The sequence below is a fragment of the Cimex lectularius genome, unplaced genomic scaffold, assembly GCF_000648675.2.
Source record: "Cimex lectularius strain Harlan isolate CLEC.00 unplaced genomic scaffold, Clec_2.1 scaffold41, whole genome shotgun sequence".
NCBI classification, from domain to species: domain Eukaryota; kingdom Metazoa; phylum Arthropoda; class Insecta; order Hemiptera; family Cimicidae; genus Cimex; species Cimex lectularius.
In genome coordinates this window covers 2468135-2491479 of record NW_019393011.1, presented here as the reverse complement: position 1 = coordinate 2491479, position 23345 = coordinate 2468135, and the positions used below count along the sequence as shown (strand labels likewise).

Here is a 23345-nt window from a genome sequence, read left to right as displayed (position 1 = left end):
TTATCTTAATTCTCTTAATTATTTTTCATACATATCACAAAAACAATACATTATTGAGGAAACAATATATTATGGGTTATTAGAGATTGCTCCGCTGAAGACAAGGTCAACCGCTGCATGGACGTTGCCACGGGAAAGTTGGAGAGCTTGCAAATTTAAAGCATCATCTGTCAGTCCAAGTTCCCTCATTTGTCTCATCTGGTCTGTAAGGTTGTCTGGATTCCTTTCAGTGTTCTAATAACAACAAAACACAATTTTTTTTTCAATATGATTAAATTTTAAAGCTCATAAAATTACCGTCGGTCCTTCGGTTGGCACAGTTGAAGATGCTGGAGCTACAGTAGCCATTGCTCTTTGCATCGCTTCATTGACCATTTCAGGAGTTATAGCAGTATCTCCTCCACTCGTACTAGCACTTGCTGAAGAGAAATAACCCAATAAGTTCAAAATCATTGAAGTAACTCAATATATTTATTTTCAAGAATTGAACTTTTTATTTTGAATTTTATAAGCCTATTATTATTTTATTGCACATTTATTCATTTCTTTTATAAATCACTAAATCTACCTGAATTCTGTGCTGCAGAAGCTATTGCAGCTGCCAATTGTGCTGATGTTATAGCAGAAAATGATGGCTGGCGGGTAACCCCTTGCTGGAGCGAATCTGATGACTTGAAGAAAAAAATATTAATTAAAAATTAATGTTTCACCCTTCTTGGCACACATGCTATACCTGGGAGGATTCCATATCATCCTCATCACTCAACATGTCCATCAAATGAGCAAGACCTGTAGATGTGCTTGGGTGGGAACTGCTACCAGAAACTGCCTCTTCATGAACAGCGGCTGCAATATGATTGGCTGCTTCTGCCAGTGCTGGGTGAAGCTCAACAATTCTAAACAGAAAAAAAGTATATTTTTGCATTTTACACTAAAACCATAATTATTCAACCAAACCTTCTCACTGTCTCAATATCGCCCATCCTAACCAGCAATTCAGGATCTTGAATCATTGAAATTGCAACTGGATCTTGACTCAGTCCTGGTGTTATCATTATTATATTTTCTAAAATATCAGGACGACTCAATTTCTGAAAGAAAAAAAAAAAGAAGAATTAAGCTTAGGAATAAAGTGTTATAAAAGAGAGTAATTATAAACACACCTGTAAAGAACTTTTGCAAGAGGAACTAAATGTGAGTGTTTTAAAAGCTACAACGAGTGCTTGGATATCACATTCAGTCATCGTCTGAGTAGGAAGAGGAGCCTCTGAAAAATTTACATTTATTTTAAAATATATCAAATATGTGCTGCTTGAAACCCTACCTTTAGCTTTTTTCTTAAGAACGTGAACCATGACACCAGGCTTTACACCACAAGAGGATAGAGTAGAATCATCATCTAGAATGTTTCCGCAATAAACTAGTTCTGAAATTAAAAATTAAGCAATTAGATTTTAATTAATTGAAACAGATATTGCTTATCATAATAATAAATGTGTGGTGATTAGTGACTGTTAATCGGTATTTATTTAGAAATTGTGGCACGATAAAGAAAATGTTTCTCTGAAACCTACATCACACCAGACCACATCTCACGATTTCTAAATAAATAATAATAAATAATAAAAATAATAATAAAATATATCAAAACCTTAAATTACAAGAGTGGTTGTACAAGACTGTCTTTTGTAATCATTGACGCTAAGAAAACTTAATGTAAATGTTTTTCCCCTGCGGAAGCTGACGTGCATCCTACCCAGCACTACCACTTAATCCTAAAACTGTACCTGTTCGAGTTTTTATAAAAGACAGCCTTTTATTTTTATGCTGTCTATTTCATTGTAAAACTAAGTATGGTCCCAAGGGTAATTTTTCAGAATTTGCAAGTGCTATTAAAATTTAAATAAGTTAGCGAATTAAGCCAACCTGTTGTTAGTTTGTTCTTTGTTTAAGTTTTTTTCACACTTTGCAAGTCTTTCCATTCTAAAAGATAATAATATCAGAAATTCAAAATTCTGGATATTCCAATTCCTTCATTCCAATACATTCTGGAAATATTGAATGAAGTTTTCCTTCAGAACTCAATGATTTCAATTTTTCGAGCAACTGAAGTTCCAGTTTCTGAAACCAAGTCATATGAACAGAAATCCTTTCAGGCTGTGATTAACTTTCATGATGGAAGTACCAAAGCCCATTCACGAATAATTGTTTCTTTAAGAAATCAAGGTAAGACCTTGAGGGAAATTAGAAGGACTGTTAATAAGAATGCAGGTTGAGTTTCAAAAATTATAAAAAGGTATAATGGTCCATCCTGCAGCCCATGTAGCGGGCAGCCACCAAAAATGAATCAGCTGTGTAAACGCAAAATTTTAAAAACTGTCCTTAACAAACCATGACTAACACTTCAACCATTGCTGAGAACTTGACTATGGTGTAACAGTTACTCCTCAAATGGTGAGGAACAAGTTGTTAGAAAGGGGTTTTTTCAGTCGAGTTCCCAGGGAGAAACTGTACATTAGCAAATTAAATCATAATCGCCGTTTGGATTTTGCTAAAAGACTATGTACAAAAGCCACCATCGTTTGGGAATCTGTTATTTTCTCAAATGAATGTCAATGTTAATCTTTGGGTCAGATGGACGACAAAAAGTATGGCAAAAAGCAAATAAAGCATTGAAAACTAAAAATATGAGGCCCACGTTTAATCATGGCGGTGGTGGTATTATGATCTGCGGCTGTATGAGTATGAAGGGAGTTGGTGCCTTACGTATTATAAATGGTATTATGGACAACCATGTCTACATAAATAATTTGCAACAAAGTGCCAACAAATTGAATCTGGGCCGTTCATTTACCTCTGAGAACAAAGGAGTAGCTGTTATACAATGCACCCAGGCAACTGAAGACACTACTCAGTCCCCAGCTTAATCCCAGCAAACATTTAAGGGACGAAATTAACCAACGAGTACGGACAACAGTACAAACAAATAAGGGCTGAAAACAACTTTATTGGAAGAATGGGAAAGGATTCCAGGAGAAGTAATGTACAACCTGGTAGGATCAATGAAAAACCGATTATTAGAAGTAGTAAGAAATAAAGGAGGTCCAACAAGCTTCTAACAACTAAAACATTTACATTACTTATTTATATTACTTAATATTTATAATGTTACCACCATTTCCAAACTTTTTGTATGTCTTTTTGTTATGTACGTTTTCTGTTAACCATCGTATCATGCATTAATGTTATATTTTGTTACAGTTTAATGGTTTTTATTATTTGGAGATTGTGAGATGCGGTCTGGTGTGATGTAGGTTTAGAAAAACATTTAGTTTATCGTGCCAACGTTTCGATCTTTATTGAGATCATCTTCAGGGCCTGGGATTTATAACATTGTTTAAATTATACAAATACATGTAAGATGTGAAAAAATGAGTTTATACAATGATAGAAATTTTAGACTCAATCAAAGTATTTGTGCTCACTCAAAGTGTTTGTTTTCTGAGTAGATGTGTCATTACTGTGTCGTTTTGAGAGTGCCAGTGATATTGCTGTTTTATGTTTATATACGCTGGATTTTGAAGAGGTGGGGAAGGAAGTGAGGATAGAAAGACATGTGAGGAGTCGGCTTCTTTGAGGTGAAAGGAGCCGACAATGGGAAAAATGGGTAATGGTTCGACCTGATTATCCTTTCAGAATTATATAGACGGGGATAATTATGGAAATGAAAGACAAATTGTTGAAGAATTAGACGATGTAGAAATGTGTGATGTGTGGAATGTAATGACTGTTTTACATGCTGATTATATGTTTTGTGCGTTATACATAAGTTATTGATATTGAATTTGATTAACGATATTAGCGCAGCTGCGAGAGATTTTACATGTGTCTGTTCTGTATTATCTGTTGTTCTGTGTGTAATATTTTTGGATTTTTGAAATCGAAGTTGTGTTGGTGTGCAAAATGGTGGGTAGCCAGTGCTGTAAGATTTTGTTTGGGTTTTTTGCAATCCCTTGCAATTGCTTTACCCTGTTATCCAGATATTGGGATGTAATTTCGATGTAAGTTGCCGGACAATTTAAACAATTGATTTTGTAAATTTTTTAATATTTTTTACATAAAATAAAAGTAGTTTCATTACAGAAAATAACCTATTTTTCCCTATTGTTTCCAGTTCCTATTATTATTGTTCCTACCTGTTGTTTCCAAACATTTTTTGCCCAGTGTAATAAGTATCAGTAATCACCCTATACTAGAATGTCATCTATGATATTTAGATCAAAACTAATTCTGAATGATTGTTCTTTAAAAATAAATCGTTACATAAAGATATATTTAATGTAGATAAATACCCTGGATATAAATGTATCCTTACAAGTCTTTAATTTATTTAAACCACCTGCACACCTTTACCCTAAGTCCTTGAATAAAAATTGCCTTGGTATGTTGACCAAAAAAGGTATAATTTTGAAATCAATCATGCTTTCACATTTAAAAAGAAGTGTAGAAAATAATTTCTTATAAGTGCCCCCTTACCCAGACTTTCCTTTGGGGAATTGGCCTTTTTCGCGACTTCCTCCTTGAATGCGTCAACCTTTGATTCGAAATCGACATTTTCCATTTTGACCCTCTGCAAATCGTAGAGGGAAAGCCTCAGCCCCAAAAGCAGGCTCGACATCTTCACTGACAATAGTTGGAAACGTGATCTCTACAATCAATAGACTGATGATAAACTTAGTGACTTGTTATTTCGAATTTACATTGCGAGAGGTTAACGTGCTCCTTACGGTCTGTGATTCGAGTGCAAGCCCTTGCGGAATTTCAAGTCAACTATTTGTAGAAATAGAAATAGAAATATATTTATATTTTTAAAAAAAATTTTTTTAAAACATTTTCACAAAAGAGAATCACCCCCTTTACAGAGAGTAGACAAACATAAAATAATTAAATAACAAAAATATAATGCAAAAAATAAACAAAATTTGTATGAATATAATATACATCTAACAGGGGAATATGAATGAAGGAGAGAGATAGTTATAACGAAAAAGTATAAAAGAGAGAAGAAAAAGTGAATAGCAACAAGATCATGTTGAATTATATAGATAAATTACCATTTTCAAAAATGTAAAATTTGTTTGTGACCATTTTTTATTTTAAGTTCTCTTCATTCCTAAAGAAATTTATAATTAAAAAAATAGAAAAAACTTTGGTCTGTAAACCATTACAGTTAATTAAATTAAGTAACTTCTGTGGGCACTCTCTACACGACACGCAAGAATGGCACAATGACACAGAAGACAAACACTTTGAGCCCGGAAGATGATCTCAAAAAAGATCAAAATGTTGGCATTATAAAGAAAATGTTTTTTTGAAACCTACATCACACCAGACTGCATCTCACGATTTCTGAATAATTATCAATTAACAGTCACTAGCCACCACACAATATAAATAATCAGGATATAATTACATTAAAGATATACACAGTATTATTATTAGCTTTATTACTATGGTCACGATAACTCAAGTGGTAGTGACACTGACTTTTTTTATCTCAGCTAAAAACCTTAATTAATTGAAAAATTTATTACTATGGCTAAAACCCAACTACAATATTCATTAGTAAATGCATAAACACATACATGTTTATAGATAAATTCAATCGTGTGCCCTCAAATAGACAAAAAAAAAAATTATGATAGATGTAATAGTTTAACTTAGAAAAATATGAGGCATTTCAGTATATATTTATTGATTTATTTACAAATGAACAATTCTCTTATGTATATGTAAGAATATTTACAGCAATTTTACATATATAGTGAAAGGAAAAATATTTAGACAAAGAAAAACTATAAACTACAAAAGTATATAATGAAAACACTATATAAACTAATATAGATCTTAAAAATATATTTTGCGTTATGATTAATATGTTTACTCAATATGTAAACATTGATTCGCTTTTAGATTATATTATTAAATAATGACAATATTCTTCCCTTGCAGCAGATAAACTTAGTTTCTGGTGTCAAATCAATTATTTAAATTTAACTAAATGCTCAGTAATTTCCTTTCATCGTTCTTCCAATACCTTTAACAGAATTATTCTCTCAATAATACCACATTGAACAGAGTATCCTGCATTAAAAACTTGGGTGTCTTGTTAGATAGCAAGTTGGAATTTAAAGAGCATATTATCAATTAATTTAAAGGGAAATATTTTAATATGTATGTACATATTTTGTATAATGGGTTTAATTAAAATTTATTTGTTTTTGCCATAATTTATTATTTTAGATCCTTTATGTTATATTGCTAGATTTATTTATGTCTTTGTATATGCTATATTATATACAACCAGCAGAATCTAAATGGCTATTCTCTATCTCAAGGAAGGAAATTAGGCATCTGACAGGTATTCTGACAGGACGCTGCCCACTGAGAAGACACCTCTCCATAATGGGTATTCTACCAGATCCCTGCCGTTTTTGCAAAACAAACGAAGAAACGGCAAGGCATTACCTCACAGAGTGTGATAGGTATGCTAGGTCCAGATTTGAAATCTGAATGAGCAGACATCACCAAATCACTCCCCGAGATAAGATGGGTTTGTGAACAAGTCCAAGAGATTTATGCAGGACACGTGAGCTGACCAAGCCCAAGATCTTTTAGTGATGGGGTACGAGTATACCCAGGCTTTTGGGTCTTGGTCGCCCACCCTATGTAATATATGTATATAAGCTATATTACATACAACACATGGTATATGTAAATAGTGAATGTGTAAAATATTATCCCTCCGAGTCAGAGTAATGCTTTGCAGGGAAAAAACTAGTTCAACTACATTGAATTTCATGAAATGTGAACACAATAAAAAAAGTTACTACAAAAATTGAATTTTTACCAAAGATTTAAACTTTAAAATCGAGATCTTGAAAAAATTGAATTTTTTAACTTATCCAGTTTTGCCCCAAAGATGCTTAATTGTAAATAAACTGTAAAATAAACTTGTTATTTGACGGTTAATATAAAAAATTAAAATTTGGTGAGGGTGGTAAAAATTGTTATTTTTACAATATTACAACATTGTTAATGAACACACACATTATTAAAACGATAATAGCAAAACACTTTCACACAAAACCAATATGACGCAACAAGAATCGCACTACACTTTATACACTGAAGATGACTCGAATAAAGGTCGAAACATCGGCAAAAAAATGAAAAAGTTGTTTTTCTAAACTACCTCATTCTTGGCCGCTCTTCACGACTTCAACAAATTAATATGACAAAACATTGAATGAATGTACCAAAGTAATAAACTATGTCCACTTTGATATCAGAAATAGATTTTATTTTTTAAATGTGTTTTAATAGATATAATTGCAAAACTAGAAGTCGATTATTTTCATATTCCAACAAAGTGCAATATATTGATTAAACAAAGATTATTATTTTTGTATTGTACTGAACTAGCAGACATTTTAATTTGTACAATGACTGCTATTATTTCAGATTCTTCAGAACGTCTAGTGATGAGAAATTTTTAATTAGTTTATTATACATAAATTTCCCATTTTCGGTGTATACAATTGAGAACGTTAGACTGTTCTGATGTGGTAACCTCTAACAAAATTCCTTCGTGTTTATCGTCCTAAACAGTTTAAAATTGTTTAATAAATTATATCATTCTACAGGCGAATTTATTGTCGTTCTTTAGGGATAGAGTTGGAAAGTAGTGCTTGAGAGCTTTTCAGGTCGGAACCTGTTCAAGAAGGCAGGCATCGATATTGGATACCTTCTGTTTTTATTGTTATTATCGTCGGGTTCTCTCTTCTCTGACAGCCACTCTCTCTGTCCGTATCGGGATTCTAGGTTATAAGAGTGTTTACAAGTGAGTTAAGTGTTGAAAAATGTGTCGGACGGGTCGGAAGTCTTCTAGATTGGGATTGGAGCCGAATAGGGCTCGAAGCAGATAGAAATAGGTCGAATATGGTGTAATCCGCAGAACGGAGTCGCACCGTAGAAAGGAGAAAACTCCTTTCTTCGCGTCCCCATGGCTTCGACCGTGAGGAAGCCTGTCTACGGGAAAAGGCCGCCTTGCTCGTATCAAGGCAGACTGGAAGAAAGGATTTTAAAAGCGTGCGCCCTCCGCCTGGAAAAGTCGAGAAAGCCGGAAAAGCCGGAGGACTTCATATGCTACACGGACTCGGATGAGGAAGAAGACACCCCGGCATCGCAGCAGAAAATACTCAACACCTCGTTCAGCATCGTCGACTACATCAGGAGCAGGGAGATGGGCTTGAAAGAGTCGAGGACCTTCAACAGGGACTACGGATCGAGGCACATTCTCGCCCACGACATGTTCAGAGAGCATCCCATCTCCTTGAACAACATGAACAAAGTGTTCTGTTCCCAGTGGCTCAGCGATCGCCAAGTTGTCTTCGGGACAAAGTGCAATAAGGTAACTGCTTTTATTGTATGTATAATTATAATAATAAAACACACAAAATTAACAACCCTTAAATTTTAATGTATTTAGGTTTATTTAATTTTGCTTACCAAAAATAGGTTTGATTGTAAAAATAAGATATTCAAAAAGAAATTGTTTATTACTTAATACCAAACAAACATTTATTGAGTAAAGAGAACAAAAACAGAAAATTCAAAAACAGATAAAAACGGAAAAAAAATTTTATTACCTTTAATATGTATATTTTATGTATTACCTTTGGAACCACATCCAATAAAAGTATTTGCATTCCTTTGAAAATATTCCTGATAAAATCCTGAGGAATTCTTCCCCATTCATCAAGAAAAGCTCCACCTCCCCCCATCTCAACTGGGGTGTTATGACCTGGGTTCAATTCTGGTCTTTGAGCTGGCTACACGAACCGCTCAATTTCAACTCGTTCAGTCATCCACGATGCGTACTCTGTGGGGCCTGGTGTTATCTGGTGTAATCTCACAACAATAAGGGGGGGGGGGCAAATCGCACTACTGCATGTTCTTCGATTATCTTCTAAGTACATCTTCCTCGCACAACCAATTCAGTGCGGGCCAACAAGGAAACACCACCCCAAAACAGACCCACCGTAGAATGCCATCTGAGGAACGGTTCAGCATGAGAAGTACCTTTCTCCTGAGCGAATCTATATGAAATTACTCCCATCTGAAGCCATGTGCTGGGCCCTGAGGTTTTCATTGATCCTTCTTACAGTCTTGGAGGAATCGAGACATTTTGGACTCGTGTTATCAGATTTCTTATATCATTTCCCGTAATGCTGCGGTTTTGTAGATCCTGATGATGTAGGATCTTTCGTCTCTCTTGTCTGTACATCTAGGCAGACCCTGTACTGGCATTCTAGTGTGAAGTCCTGTTTCTCTTAACCGATGAAGACCCCTTCCTATTGTAGAATGATTTACACTCACTCTCCAAGCAACTTCGTGCTGGCTGTATTCTTCCTCTAATAATGTTAAGAACCTACACTGCCATATTCACTTAAATGCCTGAATGGAGCCATTGAAAAAGGTTTAAGAAAAAGAATATAACATGAAATCACCAAAGGAAAGATTTTAATGAATATTTTTAATATAAAATAAATAAATTTGAAAACAAAAATTAAGAAAATATTCTGATTTAGATATTTTTTAATCAGAAAGCCCTTAATTCTAATTAATGTAATTAGTTTACAGACAGTTATGATGTTTGTTTTTTTATAAGTGAGATTATTACTAGAATGCTTGTAAGTTGCTCACTGGTTAACCTTAGTCTTTAAGGTTACTTTATCAAATAATTCTGGGCTTTCTTGTTGCTCAGAGGATTAAGGATATTCTAGTTGAATAAGTGAAAGACAACGGTAAACAACTTTATATTCTCGATAATTTTTAAACGGAGTTGACACGCTGACTGCTTTTGAAGGTTTATTTTTTAATATTTTACGCTGATGGGCAAAATTAACACACTACCTTTAAATTTTAATGGATTTAGGTTTATTCATATTTTACTAACCAAAAATAGGTTTGGTAGTAAAACTAGGACATTTACAAAGAAAAGGTTTATTCCTATTCTTTAAAAAAAAATAAGTAAATAAAGAAGGAAAAAATCCACAGGCCACAATCTCTATGTAATATAATATTAACAAAATAAGGCCACAAAAAAACAGTCATAAGTTCCACTTATCTAAATAAACATGTTATTTATTTATTTATTTATTTATTTTTTTTTTTTTTTTAATTATTACAAGGATATTTCAACTGCGAGGTTATATGAGCCCTCGGTGTGTTTTAGTTTAAAAAAAAAAATTTGTAAGTATGTCGGGCAGGACCACTGGACCTTTACCTTGTAGAGAAGAGCACCGTGTCCAAGACTGAACCGTTGGGGCCACCAACCCTCCCACGTTTAGTCGCTGTTCTAATTTAACATTGTTAAATTGAGAAGATGGAATATTATAATTTTTTATTTATTTTTAGTTAATGGTTTATGATGTAGTAACAGAGAGAATAGATCAAATACCTAGCCTTAACGGGAAGAGAGAGACAAACCTGGATGCACCACAGGCAGACAGCTTTCACGGGATTCACGCTGTTCAAATAAATCCTTCTCACACACTCTTGGCCTCTGGTGCAAAAAATTCTAATGAAATAGCAGTTTATAGACTTCCTACCTTGGATCCCGTCTGCGTCGGACAGGTTTGTTTTTAATGGAAATTAACAATATATTAAGTGCTTTATATTTTGAAAATCTACAGGGTGCACATCGAGACTGGGTCTTAGATTTGTGTTGGTTGGATGATAAATTTTTAGTATCCGGCTCGACTGATACAAGGCTGGCGCTTTGGAAGTTCGACGAAGAAAACACCTACCTACTAGAAGACTCGCTTCCATGTTATTTATTTGTCGATGCATTAGATGTTAGAGAATGCAAGTACGCTCAGAAAATAAGAGCTCTTGCATTCAATAATGTCAAGAGGGAATTGGCAGCACTCTCACTAAACGGCTATATCCATATTTGGGATGTCGAACGATTTAGACAGGTATTTTTTTTTCTCTTGTCTCTCTTTTAAATAAAGTTTTATTCTATAATTTGTTTACAGAAATTATCAAGAAAACTTCCAAGCTGTCAAGATAATGTGTGTATGGCTGTACAAAACACAGGTGCACTTTATGCTATAGGATGTAAATCGTATACTTTATTATTAGATTCTAGAACATTACAGCCTGTTAAAAAAATTCCATCGCGTTATAGTGGATGTGGTAAGTTTTCAGTATTGAATTTGTTCATTTTATGCTTTATATTCAATTATTTTGTTACAGGGATTAGATCTGCCAGTTTCCAAAGTAACATCCTGACTATAGGAACCGGAGTTGGGATGATTATGTTTTACGACTTGAGGGCGGGGAAATATTTAGAATCTAGTATTAATTCAAGCCGGACAGTCATTCTAAAATCTTCTAGAGGCTATGTTGTATGTATTTTAATTTTTAATTTTTTTTTATTATGTCATCTTTTACTCATTAATCTTGAAAAACTTTTTTCTTTTAGTTTCCTGATGAAGAATTGATGGATGGATTCCACCAGGTCAAATACACTCCAGCAATTTATACCCACTGCTACGACTTTTCAGGGACTAGATTATTTTCAGCAGGTGGACCCTTGCCCGCAAACATTTACGGCAATTACGCTGGTTTGTGGCAGTAACGAAAATCTTTTATTTATTCAAAAATTTTATTAAGTGTGATTGCATTTTACGTGTTGTAATAAATCGGACAAAGTGCGAGTGAAAAAAAAAAGAACTGCTCTGAATGAACTTTGATTTATTTGTAAAGTTTTTAGACCGTTGTACCTCATTCATTTTTAACAAACAAACAAAACTTGTGTCCATTTCATAACATCAATGTTGTAAATATATATTTGTAAATAGTCAATATTTATCGTGGGGTTTTTTCAGTTGATTACTTCTGACATAATGTTATTCATAATTTTCTCATTGTTTAAACATTCCTTGTTATTTTTTCATTTAAAGAATTTCATTTATTATAAACAATTAACTAAATAAAATTATTTTATAGCTTAACCACACCAAAAGAAATGATCTCTTTATTTGTAAAACTAACAATAAATGCAATTTACTACAGACAAACTAAAAAAAGTGACCTGAAGTAATATCTCTAAAGAGGAAATTTAACAAAAAACTTGTAAACTATATCAATTTTATTAAACTCTTAAAAAAATATAGGCTATTCCTATAAATATTTTCTGTAAAGCACTAAACTTGCATTGTGTGTAATTAGAAAGAATTTGTCATTCTTGAAAATTGTGATATTGCTTGAATTATTTTTTATAATAATGTTAATATGTTTCTAATGTAATTGGCATATCAGATTCTGCTGAATTGTATGCCCCAATATATAAATAAATTTTTAATAAGACTATGATTCAGTAAGACTCTGGGTTCAAAAGGATTGTTTTTTGTTTTTTTAATTTTATTTATTTAAATTTTATTTAGTGAGAATAATTATTTTGTATGGAGGCGTGCTTGTAACATCTGTAAGGCATAATATTGTAAAAAATGTTTTAAATTGTAATTTAATATTATTTTTAAAACTTATAAAGTTTTATTTAATGTGTGTGAAGTTGGTCTCTAAAATGAAGTATCTGTAAAATGTAAAGACTACTATAATAAGTTTTGTGTGTATATAATGTATATTTTATCCCAATAATTCAGCTGTGATAGAAAAATTGCATTATAATTGAATGTGTTAACATCTACAACTTCTTAATTCAATTTACAATATGCAATGTTATTCTTAAGAGACGATTTGCAAGTGGTTAAATATCAAATTTAAATATTTAATATGAGGCTCCACTATTTACATACATAATGTAAATAAATACTCTTGAAAAATTTTTGATTGAGGGTTTTACAAGCTTTTTTATTTTCAAAAACAATTTTTAATATCAGGATTGGTGTTTAACCAATTTTCAACCTAACCCGTGAATTTTGATGACTTTCTCTATTCATACTAATAGAGCAAATAAAAAACAAACAAATTGTACACTCAAAATGTAAAGTTTTTGTTTTGTACCATTTATTACATTACATTATATATTTAAATGTACAGGTTTGTTTAAATTTAAATATCCTTATTCTAAACTTGTGTATTTGACTGTAAGTATGCCATATTTGTTAAAATTAAAAATATTGTTGAATAAATTATGGGTTTTGGATACTAAAAAATGTAACATTTAGTTAAAATAGTCACTCGATAAAAGCTGTGTTAGAGCTACATATTGTAGTAAAATCGCTAAAGTTAGGCAATAAGTGATTTTATTTTTCCAGAATCACACAAAACAGATCAGCCTGTTAATTCATCATAAACTCAAAATAAATAGATTTTTTTTTTACTGCATAACACACTTTAGTCATGCATTCAGGGTTCATCCTTCCTCGTATGCACAGATCAAGAATCTGAAGTCCAAATAAACAGTTTGCTCTCTTTAGAAGCAATAATTTTGATTTGGGAGACCAAAGTGCTCCTTCAACAATTTAAGATGAGCAAATTCAGGCTTTTGTCACAAATAACTCAACTATAATCATGATTTATCATAGAGGCACTTAACATATTTCATATAAGCATTTCAACACAACTGAGAGCAGTTGGATATGTTTGTCGGAGTGATATATAGGTACATCACATGTTGAAAGAAGAATTTATTATAGCGCATCTTCATCTTAAAATGTAACATAAATGGCTTGGGGGAGGGGTCCTTACAACAATATTCAAAGAAGAAAATCTTGGGGAGAACGCAGTGAATCACCCTCAACAACTTCAAAATCCGATCTAATCCCACGAATGTAATATCGTGCATTTGGTGAGATTGGAAGGGTTGCATTATTGTAAGCTTTTTCTGCTCAAACAAGCCATTAATCCTAGTGTATTTCTGAACACAATTGAAACGGTTAAAGTCAGCAATTGACCAAAAATGACCTGCATTGGCTGATCGCAAGGGTATTGTTTTATACCAGGATAACACTCATCTGTCTTTGCAGATGCACCAGAAATAGTTGAAGCTTAGCTGGGATGCCATCCTATTCTCCTGACATTGTCTCCTCAGATTTTCACTTCTTCCAGGCTTTGCAAAACTCTATTAATGAAAAACTTTTCTTTAGTTAAGGACTGTAAAAAACTCAGTGAGTTCATCGCTCAAAAATGGAGAAGCTGGAAGGAACCCAATTAAAACAAAATTATTATATTGTTGATTGAATTTGATTTTCAAGTGCCTTAAATTTGTATCGAATTTGCCATTAAAAAATGCTACATAGTATATACTGATTTTATGAACCAATTTAAAATTAAAAAAGAAGATCTTTATAACCTGCTGTGCGACCAATGTTGGCCTATTGTGCATCTAAACTGCACAAAAATGAGGGATATTGCCAATTTTGTAGTATTTACTTTCCCTAGCATTTTTATTTTATTTTTACTATAAATTCATTAATATTTATTACAAATTATTAATTTTTTACTGAAGGAAATTTTAATTAAGGAATTTTGAAAAATAACAAAATTTTGTTTATTGGACACAATAATTTTTTTTTAAATTAATACCATGTATGTCCTCTGTTAGCTAAAACCTCTGTGCACCTGTTAGGCATACTGTTAATAAGGTTGCCACAAATTTCATAAGGAATTTCACTCCATAGATGTTGCAATGCTGCACTCAGTAATTTGAGGTCAACTGGTTGTTAATAGTGATTGAAAATGCAACGCATCCCACATGGGCTCAATGGAACTGAGGTCTGGAGAAAATGGGGGAATGGGCAGAAGGGAAATTGTCACGTTTTCTAATCATTGATGAACCACTCTGCCACCATATGGCAGGTACCAGGCATACCATATGAGATCTGGCATTGCCATCCAGAAATCAAAAATCCCTGCCAATGAGGATGGTTTGAGATGTATTCCTCGATAAATTATTGTACATAACGGACTGAAGTGAGGTTGCCTTCAAAAATATGGAGTCCAGTTCGTCCTCCAGTGTAAATCCTAGCCCAGACCATTACACCGCCTCCTCCAACCTGCACTGAAAGGAGCACGAACTGGAACATTGTACGCATCCCCTATTCTCTATAGATTCTTCGACGCCTCCAATCACTATACTGACAGAAACGCGATTCATCAGTAAACATAACAGCATTCCAATTGGTATTCTTGTCTAGACGCTCGCTACACCATATTCTTCTGAGTTGCTGGAGGTGGGCTGTTGCTACAGGTCATCTCAAAGGAGCATACGATGTGAGGTCAACTTCCCACAAATGATTACAAATCGTTAAAGGCCTTGCCAAAACGAAATCTTTACTTCATTTAGGATCTCGCGAGTAAAATGGAAAGAGTTCCGTCTTGCAGCAATGACAATTTTTCCATCCTCCCTTAGAGTCGTAATGCGTTGAGATTCACTACCAGGCCTCCTATTGGCACTTCCAGTTTCTCAAATTGGGCTAAAGCCCAGGAGAAGACGCAGTAAGAGACGCCAACTGCCTCTGCGATATCCACTTGCCCTTGATGACTCATTCTCACAATAAGATTGTGAATTTCTGGTTTTTCCATGGTTAAAGAGAATACACCTGGATTAAAATGGAGAATGGTATTTGTTTATGAAATGAGTAAACTTCATATTTACTATTCTTAAGTAAATCCTTTATTAAAAGAATAAGAGTAAATTACAAATTTCCCTCATTTTTGAGCAGTTTACATTACCTAGAGCTCCTCATTAAGCTTAACGCTTTTTACCATATCCCTATCTTTTTCAAGGACCCCTGTGTTCAGGCCAGGACCTTTCCTCTCCGAGGATTAGGAATCTCAGCCAATATAAGCCTTCGCACCAACATAGGTTGTTCTGCGCTGTCTCTTCTTCTGGCAATATCTGCACAGGCTTGTTTCTGCCACTTTGAGTCTATGCATATGCCTTGGGTCGTCAGTGTCCAGTTAGTAGTCCAACTATTAATCTAGTCCTAAGGACCGAAGCCTAACATATATTAGATTTAGTAGTTCTGCTGATGAAGAATAGCTGATGCAATGGTCCTTTGTATACTTTTTTTGCATGCCCCTGTCCTGAACTACTTCCCATTAAATGAAGGATAATCGATCACATTTTTGGCAGTTTGATATGGCACGGAAGACTTCACGGCCAATAGGTGCCCTCTTAAAACGTTCCTTGGCCAACTTATTTCCGTTTCTTTTATTCCTGTGAACACAGAGGGTCTTAACCACCCCAATACAAAAAATTATGAGGAATTTCTTGCAGAGACGTTTCAGATGTGACATGGTAATTACCACCATTTTATATGTACCTCCAATTAAACTGGTCAATTGATACTACATATTTTCATGCAAATATTTCATACTCGATCATTTGTATATTATAACATAATTTAAAAAAAAAAAATACAGCCTGAAGTTAACTCTGCTTTCATATTTGTGCACGTAATGGCAATGCTAAAGCAGAAAATTCGGTATGACAAGAATCCAGATTAAATTAATTAAGGTTTTTAGTTGAGATGAAAAAAAATTAATGGCACGAGCGGGATTCGAACCCACGATCTTCGGCTAGATACACCGCTGTTCTACCACTTGAGCTATCGTGACCTCAATCCACTGGGACATCAACTTCCTATCTCAACCCCACCTTATGAGTTTTCCCTCCTTTTTGCCATTTTTCATCTCAACTAAAAACCTTAATTAATTGTAATGTATTAATTGGTCAAGCGGACCACGAAATTAGTGAATCCAGATTACATTGATACTTGTAAAACTGTCATCCCTGTTATTTTATTTATGCATAAAATTATATAAATTAAAGAACCATTTTGTCATAAATAAAAAAATAATTATTAATACAATTATATTATATATATATAAATATACAATATAATTGTATTAATAATTATTTTTATTATATTATTATATATATATATAATTATTCTATACCTGCAATGGAATAGAAAGGAGTTAAATAAATTATAGAAAGTAAAGCTTTGTTATAATTATTAAACATATTACAAATATATATCATTTCAATTCAATATAAATTCATTTCATATATACATATACAAAGCTGTGTTAATGCAACTTAAAAGTACAAAATTTATTTTTTTTTAATCTAAAATTATCTAAAAATCAAAATATTAATCAAAGATGTATTTTGCCCACTCTGAACTTGACGGCTCCACTGGAACTACCCACCCAACTGGAATTGAAGATGAAACGTCATCTTTTGACAAAAACTGATCCCACGCCGACCTGAAAAGGGTCAATCCACAGAATGTTAGAGTAAATAGCAAAACTACTAATCTTTACCTAACCTTTTAATATTTACCTGACTGTAATGTATTCTTCCAATGAATTTAATTGAAGGAATTGAGGTAGTTTATCCGACCTCTTGCCAAATAATACTGAACTCCACTGGTTCATTGACTTTTTAAACTCGGCCAATTCGATATTTTTTCTTTCGACTTCAGCGTCATTCAGCATCACACGAAGCCCAGTCTCTTCTTGGTTATATTCTTTTAACTGTTCAATCCAGAATGTCTTCAATTTTTCTGTTTTAAATGTTAAATAAAAAAATTATATATTCAAAAGATAAGATTAAGAATTTTAAGGAAGTTTAATTAATACAAACCAACTATCTGAGAAAATGATTTTGTTTCTTCTTCAGAGACATACTTTCCATTTGCTAATTTCTGCTGGGCCCTTGCATTTCTCAACTTTGTCAGTGAAGTCAGTAAACTGAGCATCCTTTTTGCTTCACTTTTTTTTGCATTGACATCTGAAAGTACAAGATCTGCTTCCCGTTTTACATTTTCTTCCTGTTATAATTAAGTATGTTTTATCAATCGGTCAATAATTTGATTTGATTATAAATACCCTTTGAACTCGCTCTACTTCGTATTTCATTTTTTCCAACCAGATGTCAATCCGCTTGTGCTCTCGGGCTCTAAACTCTGCAGTTTCATTTTTTCTAATTTGCCACAACAGCCTTTTTGCCTTTCTCTGCGCTCTTTTCTTCCGGGCTCTTCTTGCAGTCAGTTCAACCGAGGCCATGAAATTTGGGTTATCGAACATTTCAGCTATTTCATTCAGTTCATTCTGCAAATCAAACAATTAGAATAAAATTTATTTGAGCCTAGTTTGTATTGAAAATTCATACTCTTTTCTTATCGACCTCTTCACATTTTTTCAACCAATCAACATCAGCCAAAGAGGTCTCTCCAACTTTTAAATATATCAAAAGTCTTTCTAGTACTTTCACAAGCTTCAGATACTTTGTTAAAAGTGTCTTAACAGTAGAAACCTAAGGAAATTAATTTCTGTTTTAAATAAACTGGAATGATTAAGGTGAAAAAAAAAAAAGTGAATTTGTCTTTACATTTAATTTTGGCTTTTCTTCTTTAGACTGCTTGAATTTTACTGTTGTTAACCATGAGCTTAAATCATACTTTGAAGGGCTGTCTGAATCAGACAGCAAACAAAAATTGTGTGGTTTTTTCTCAAAACCGAAATTGTTAGGATATTGTGATGGGGGTGGAATTTGTGTGGGTGCAACAAAGTTAAATTTATGTGAATCTGTTGTTGGATTAGTTCCAAAAGTGTTTGAAATCAGCTTCTCATTTTGTTGGGAGCAAGCGGAAGGTGGGGTTAAATAAGGAACAAAATTAGGAGGTGGGATCGAAAAATTTGGAAAGCAATTGCTGAATGGGGGTGGAGCACAATTTTGAGTATTATCGTGAGACATTTTGTAAATTAATAAAGCAAGTGATTTTGAGAATTTGTTTTAATAATTAAGCGATCAAATATGCAAATATAGGATTTTTTTCATGAAGAAATTAACTTGGTAAGTGTGGTTTAGCGTCTTCCAAGGCTTTCAATCCAGCAGCGTACTCTTCAGTGGCTTTCAAATCTTTCTCGGCTTCTAATAAAGCCTCAAACTCTGTGAAAGCTTTTTTCAGTCTTCTCTGGGTGTCAGCTATCATTGGAATCGTTTCATTTAAAATTTCAATTTGTTTATTTACAACTGCTTCATCTTTTCCTAAAACAGAAACATAATTAAATAAAAAATCACTTTAATTTTTAACCAACTCCAAAAAATAACAATATTTCTTTTATAAGTTAAAAATATATTCCAAGTTTTAAAGAAGTGTCATTCACCCGCCTTGAATCAACTTTTATCATTAATCAATCTTACTTACAACAAAATATTACTTTCTTATAAAGAATGCCATGATTTACGACCAGCTATTCACAAGTACATGGAATAGAAAATCAATATTGACCATTTATACAAAACAAGTGTTCGACAAAGTATGCATTCAAATTTCTATGTTCAACAATATTGCTTTTAAAGGTTTTGCAAGATTCATTCAATGTTTATGTAAATGGGTAGTTTTGTCATTGATCTGCCCATCCTCTCTGGTTTGGGACGTGGTGTTTTGGCATTTCGTCCTATATAAATATTTGACAAAATTATACATATATACGCTTGCAAAACTTTAAATCAATCATTGTTTTTTTTCTCCCTACCTTTCTTTACCAACAGCCAATTGCTTTTTTAATACAGGCTCATATCATGATTGAATTTTAATTGATCAACTCCGGGCCATGAGAGCCTCAATTATCTGATCAAAAAAATAGTTTGTTTGTTTTTTTAATGAGCCTCTAGTGGACAAGAAGTATGATACTAAGATTACCAAAAGCTTTGGAATCTCTACTTATATAATAATATATATAGTATTTTTATCCGTATGATAAGAGAAAATGATTTATACGATGAAATGATTTATTACTGAAAAATTAAGATGTTTACCTTTTGGCTTGGATTACCAGGCAATGCGATTGGCGCCTTTGACACAAAAATTGTCTATATTTATGATATATGTAATGAATAAAAAGTTACATAATTCATGTTACAAGAGGGCTTAATGTCCAACCACCGCTGGGTGTCATAAACGAGGGGTCTAACCAATTTACAATACATTTTTCATACCATTATCAATTAAAAAACCATGGGCTCTGCCAGGATTTGAAGCCAGAACTGCTAGTTTGGTAAATACAAGTTGAATGCCCTAATTGGCCACCATGGTCCTCTGATAAATTGAATTTCTTTGCTAAAACTTTTTGAACTTTATCATAAGCGTATAGCTTGATATAGCTTCTTCTCCATTCATCTTGATTTGCATACTCCTTGTAAGTTTTGTCGGTTAGACCCATTTTGAAAGTAACAGAAAACAAATGAAGCTGGTGAAAAAACTTGTTGAATAGTCAAACCAGGATGATCTTAGATAATCAAGTTAAAAATTTGACACTTCATAGATCATACAATGTTTGAGTTGATGCTAGGTGTTAGTCTGCAAATCAGTGAATTCATGGTAAAGAGGGATTAGGTCCATCTTCACCCGCAAGTAAAGACGGACCCAATGCCGGTTCAGCAAACAATGTTTCCCAATATATATGTATATTTATTTAATTAGTTATGTTACTACTACTTATTATTTCCAATTTTTTAAGCAAAGTCAGTTGAAAAGAAAAATTAGTGTTAAAAGTGGAACTCGAACCCTCGACCTTTGGCTCAAATACATCGGTGCTCCAGCCACCTGAGCCATCTTGACCTCGATCCCGTAAGACACCAACTTTTCCCCTGAACCGGCTATTATTTAAATTTCCCCTTTACCACCAATATTCAAACCTCATAGCATCATTTAATTACATTACAATATATAATTAACAACGGGAATTTTGATGTAAAGGTAACATCCTTTGATTATAATTATTTAAATAGTTATCTGTTTATTAATTATTTCCATTTTTTTATGGGAAGAGGGTGAGAAGAAAAATTAGCGTCACGAATGAGATTGGAACCCCTGACCTTCGGCTCAATATGTATATACACTGCTCCACAAAAAAAAAAAAAAAAAAAAAAGTAATGTGAAATTCGATTTTTTATGTACATATATACAGTGTATTAACCCTGATATTTTTTATAATTCAGGTATTTGGTTAGAGGGAAAATAAAAGTATCACTCAAAAACAACAAAAAATGAAAAAAACAACACTTTTTTGTATGAACATAAAACATTATAAAAAAAAAACACTTTTTTGTATGAACATAAAACATTATAAAACAAACAACAATTTTTAATAATTAATAATCTTTATATGTAAGGTTTTGGTTGAAATGGAAAAGTTAGTGTCATGAGCGGGATTCAAGCCCTCGACCTTCAGCTCAATACACCACTGCTCTAACCACTTGAGCTATCGTAAATTCGATCCATCTGGACACCAACTCCCCATCTCAACCTACAACCTTTCGAATTTTCTCTTTCTTTGCCATTTTCAAATGTCGAGTAATCAGGATTCGATTCTCGGCGATATATAAAGTGACCAGGGGGAGCTGTTAGTAAAATTATACTTCGTTTTACTTATTAAATCCATTATATTTAGTGGTCTATTAATAAAATTACTGGGGTTCGAATCCTGCTCGTGACACTAACTTTTTCATTTCAACCAAAACCTTACATAAAACGATTAATTAATTGAAAGAAATAATTTGGTCAATATACCACTAAATATAATCGATTTTTAATAATGTACATTATGGAGAATTTAAATCAAATTATAATTTAAGTAGTTTTGCCTCAACATTGGGGACAAAAACAAATACTTACCGTCTAATTATAATTATTAAATCATTTTTAAAATAGTAAAACAAAATATGGCGAAAACATTGTCAAATTAAAAAAGAAATAAATTTCATAAGAGTGCCACTTTTTTTGTGGAGCAGTATTTTATTGAGCATTGAACAAGCAATAAACATAAAATTGTCTCTAAAAAATTAAAATGCTGCTTATTTCGTAGTATTAAATAGTTGAACTAAACAGCTATACCTTCTTTTTTGAACTGTTCAATTTTTGCCTTATGTGAATCAACTTCCTGCTCATAAGAGACTTTTTCTCTTGCAAGCCTTTTGACAACACCTGTTTGGACTTTGATTTTTTTAAGACGAGGATCTGCCATAATTTCCTAATTGGGCCTTATCATAATCAAAATATGAACAGAAAAAAGATATTATCTGGAAAAAAATTACAAAAATAAATATATTTCACATTGTAGACAATGAAAATGATTAAATCATCAATAGCGAGTAAGGTTTTGCCTCGTTGAAGCGTATTACTCACATTTTCTCTCCCTTTCCGCAGTGAGTGGACGTTTGTGAAATTCGAATTCTCGCCGAATTTCAAACAAATCCCCTGAACTTCCACACGTGCCAGAGTTTCACGGTGATTCAATCCAATCCGCCGGCTGATCCTCCAATGCCGAGTAGAAAGTGAAAGCGAATGAGAATCGAGATTGATGAAAGCACAGGTTAATGATGAACAATGTGCCACTCATCAGCGCTGCTTGTGATGTGCAATCCAACTGGCCGACTCATGAACAGCCCACTTGGCGTTTTTGTCTTGAACTAATAATAATATTAATAATATATATTCTACGGAATTAATCCAATTTACAAAAATGTTTAAATGAATGGATGAATAAATGCTTTATTTATGCAATAGTATATACATTAAATTTACATGTTACAGAGAGGATCGACCAGTTTTTTTCAATGTTGAAGAGGATCAGGTTTATTGTATTGACTTCAAGATCCTCTTCAACATTAAATTTCCATTTCGTAAAAGCTATTATTTATATTTAAAGGTACAAATAGAGCTTTAAGCCCCATTACATACACATATAGTAGAAATAAATTAAGCTTTATAAACATAGTAAAATAATAATAATAGCATATAATAACAACAAGATGGAATGCATGTAGCAATAGTATGAAAGAAATTAAGCTAGTTGTACATAAATGGTCAACTGAGAAACTTGAGAGAAAAGAACTTGTGATTATCTCTAGATTACGAATAGGCCACATCAGACTAATCCTTTATAGGCTTTTAATAGGCAACAACTTTCCAACTTGTCCTCGATGTATTTGAAGTGGAGAACATATCATTCTGACTGTAAAACATATTTTGGTCGACTGTGGCACTTTGCGACCCTTTAGGTAAAGGTTCAACCTTTCAAATGATTAAGTGATTTAAAGAAGTTATTAGGTCCCCAGTGTTTGTTTTGAAGAGCACTTTTCAGCTTTCTTAAATTTATTGGAATTTATAATGAGATTTAAGCCTTTTCCCAAATTCTTATCTCTTTGAATATTTGTCTGCTAGTGTTTGAATGGGGGTATTGCGTGCATGATTTCTTTCTTTTTCAGGAATTTTTGAGGCCGTTGGAGC

At 33.0% G+C, this 23345-nt stretch overlaps 4 protein-coding genes across 5 annotated transcripts; 1 reads left to right on the top strand and 3 right to left on the bottom strand.

The window, feature by feature from the left end:
- LOC106663803 (ubiquitin-like protein 7) lies at positions 1-4785 on the bottom strand. Its single transcript, XM_014388894.2, has 8 exons — positions 4537-4785; positions 1325-1426; positions 1164-1267; positions 958-1091; positions 734-896; positions 569-671; positions 298-419; positions 1-234 (listed from the first exon to the last, which is right to left on the bottom strand). Exons 1-8 carry the CDS (start codon positions 4676-4678, stop codon positions 70-72), a joined length of 1035 nt encoding a protein of 344 aa, XP_014244380.1. The 5' UTR covers positions 4679-4785; the 3' UTR covers positions 1-69.
- A 2913-nt stretch (positions 4786-7698) lies between these two features.
- LOC106663920 (DDB1- and CUL4-associated factor 12) lies at positions 7699-11937 on the top strand. The gene is made up of 6 exons (XM_014389161.2): positions 7699-8473; positions 10483-10701; positions 10761-11045; positions 11106-11265; positions 11326-11477; positions 11555-11937. Exons 1-6 carry the CDS (start codon positions 8066-8068, stop codon positions 11708-11710), a joined length of 1380 nt encoding a protein of 459 aa, XP_014244647.1. The 5' UTR covers positions 7699-8065; the 3' UTR covers positions 11711-11937.
- Positions 11938-17027: 5090 nt separating this feature from the next.
- Positions 17028-22135, bottom strand: LOC106663902. 2 transcript variants are annotated; one of them, XM_014389134.1, is made up of 7 exons: positions 21951-22135; positions 18440-19099; positions 18221-18364; positions 17938-18159; positions 17693-17879; positions 17390-17612; positions 17028-17313 (listed from the first exon to the last, which is right to left on the bottom strand). In XM_014389134.1, the coding sequence occupies exons 2-7, from the start codon at positions 18803-18805 to the stop codon at positions 17199-17201; spliced, it is 1257 nt and encodes a 418-aa protein (XP_014244620.1). In that variant the 5' UTR covers positions 18806-19099; positions 21951-22135; the 3' UTR covers positions 17028-17198. The 2 variants fall into 2 exon arrangements, with proteins under 2 accessions (XP_014244620.1, XP_024085537.1); XM_024229769.1 differs by having other exon boundaries at positions 18236-18364.
- LOC106663796 (tubulin-specific chaperone A) lies at positions 18897-22080 on the bottom strand. The gene is made up of 2 exons (XM_014388887.1): positions 21951-22080; positions 18897-19099 (listed from the first exon to the last, which is right to left on the bottom strand). Exons 1-2 carry the CDS (start codon positions 22078-22080, stop codon positions 18897-18899), a joined length of 333 nt encoding a protein of 110 aa, XP_014244373.1.
- Positions 22136-23345: the final 1210 nt, after the last annotated feature.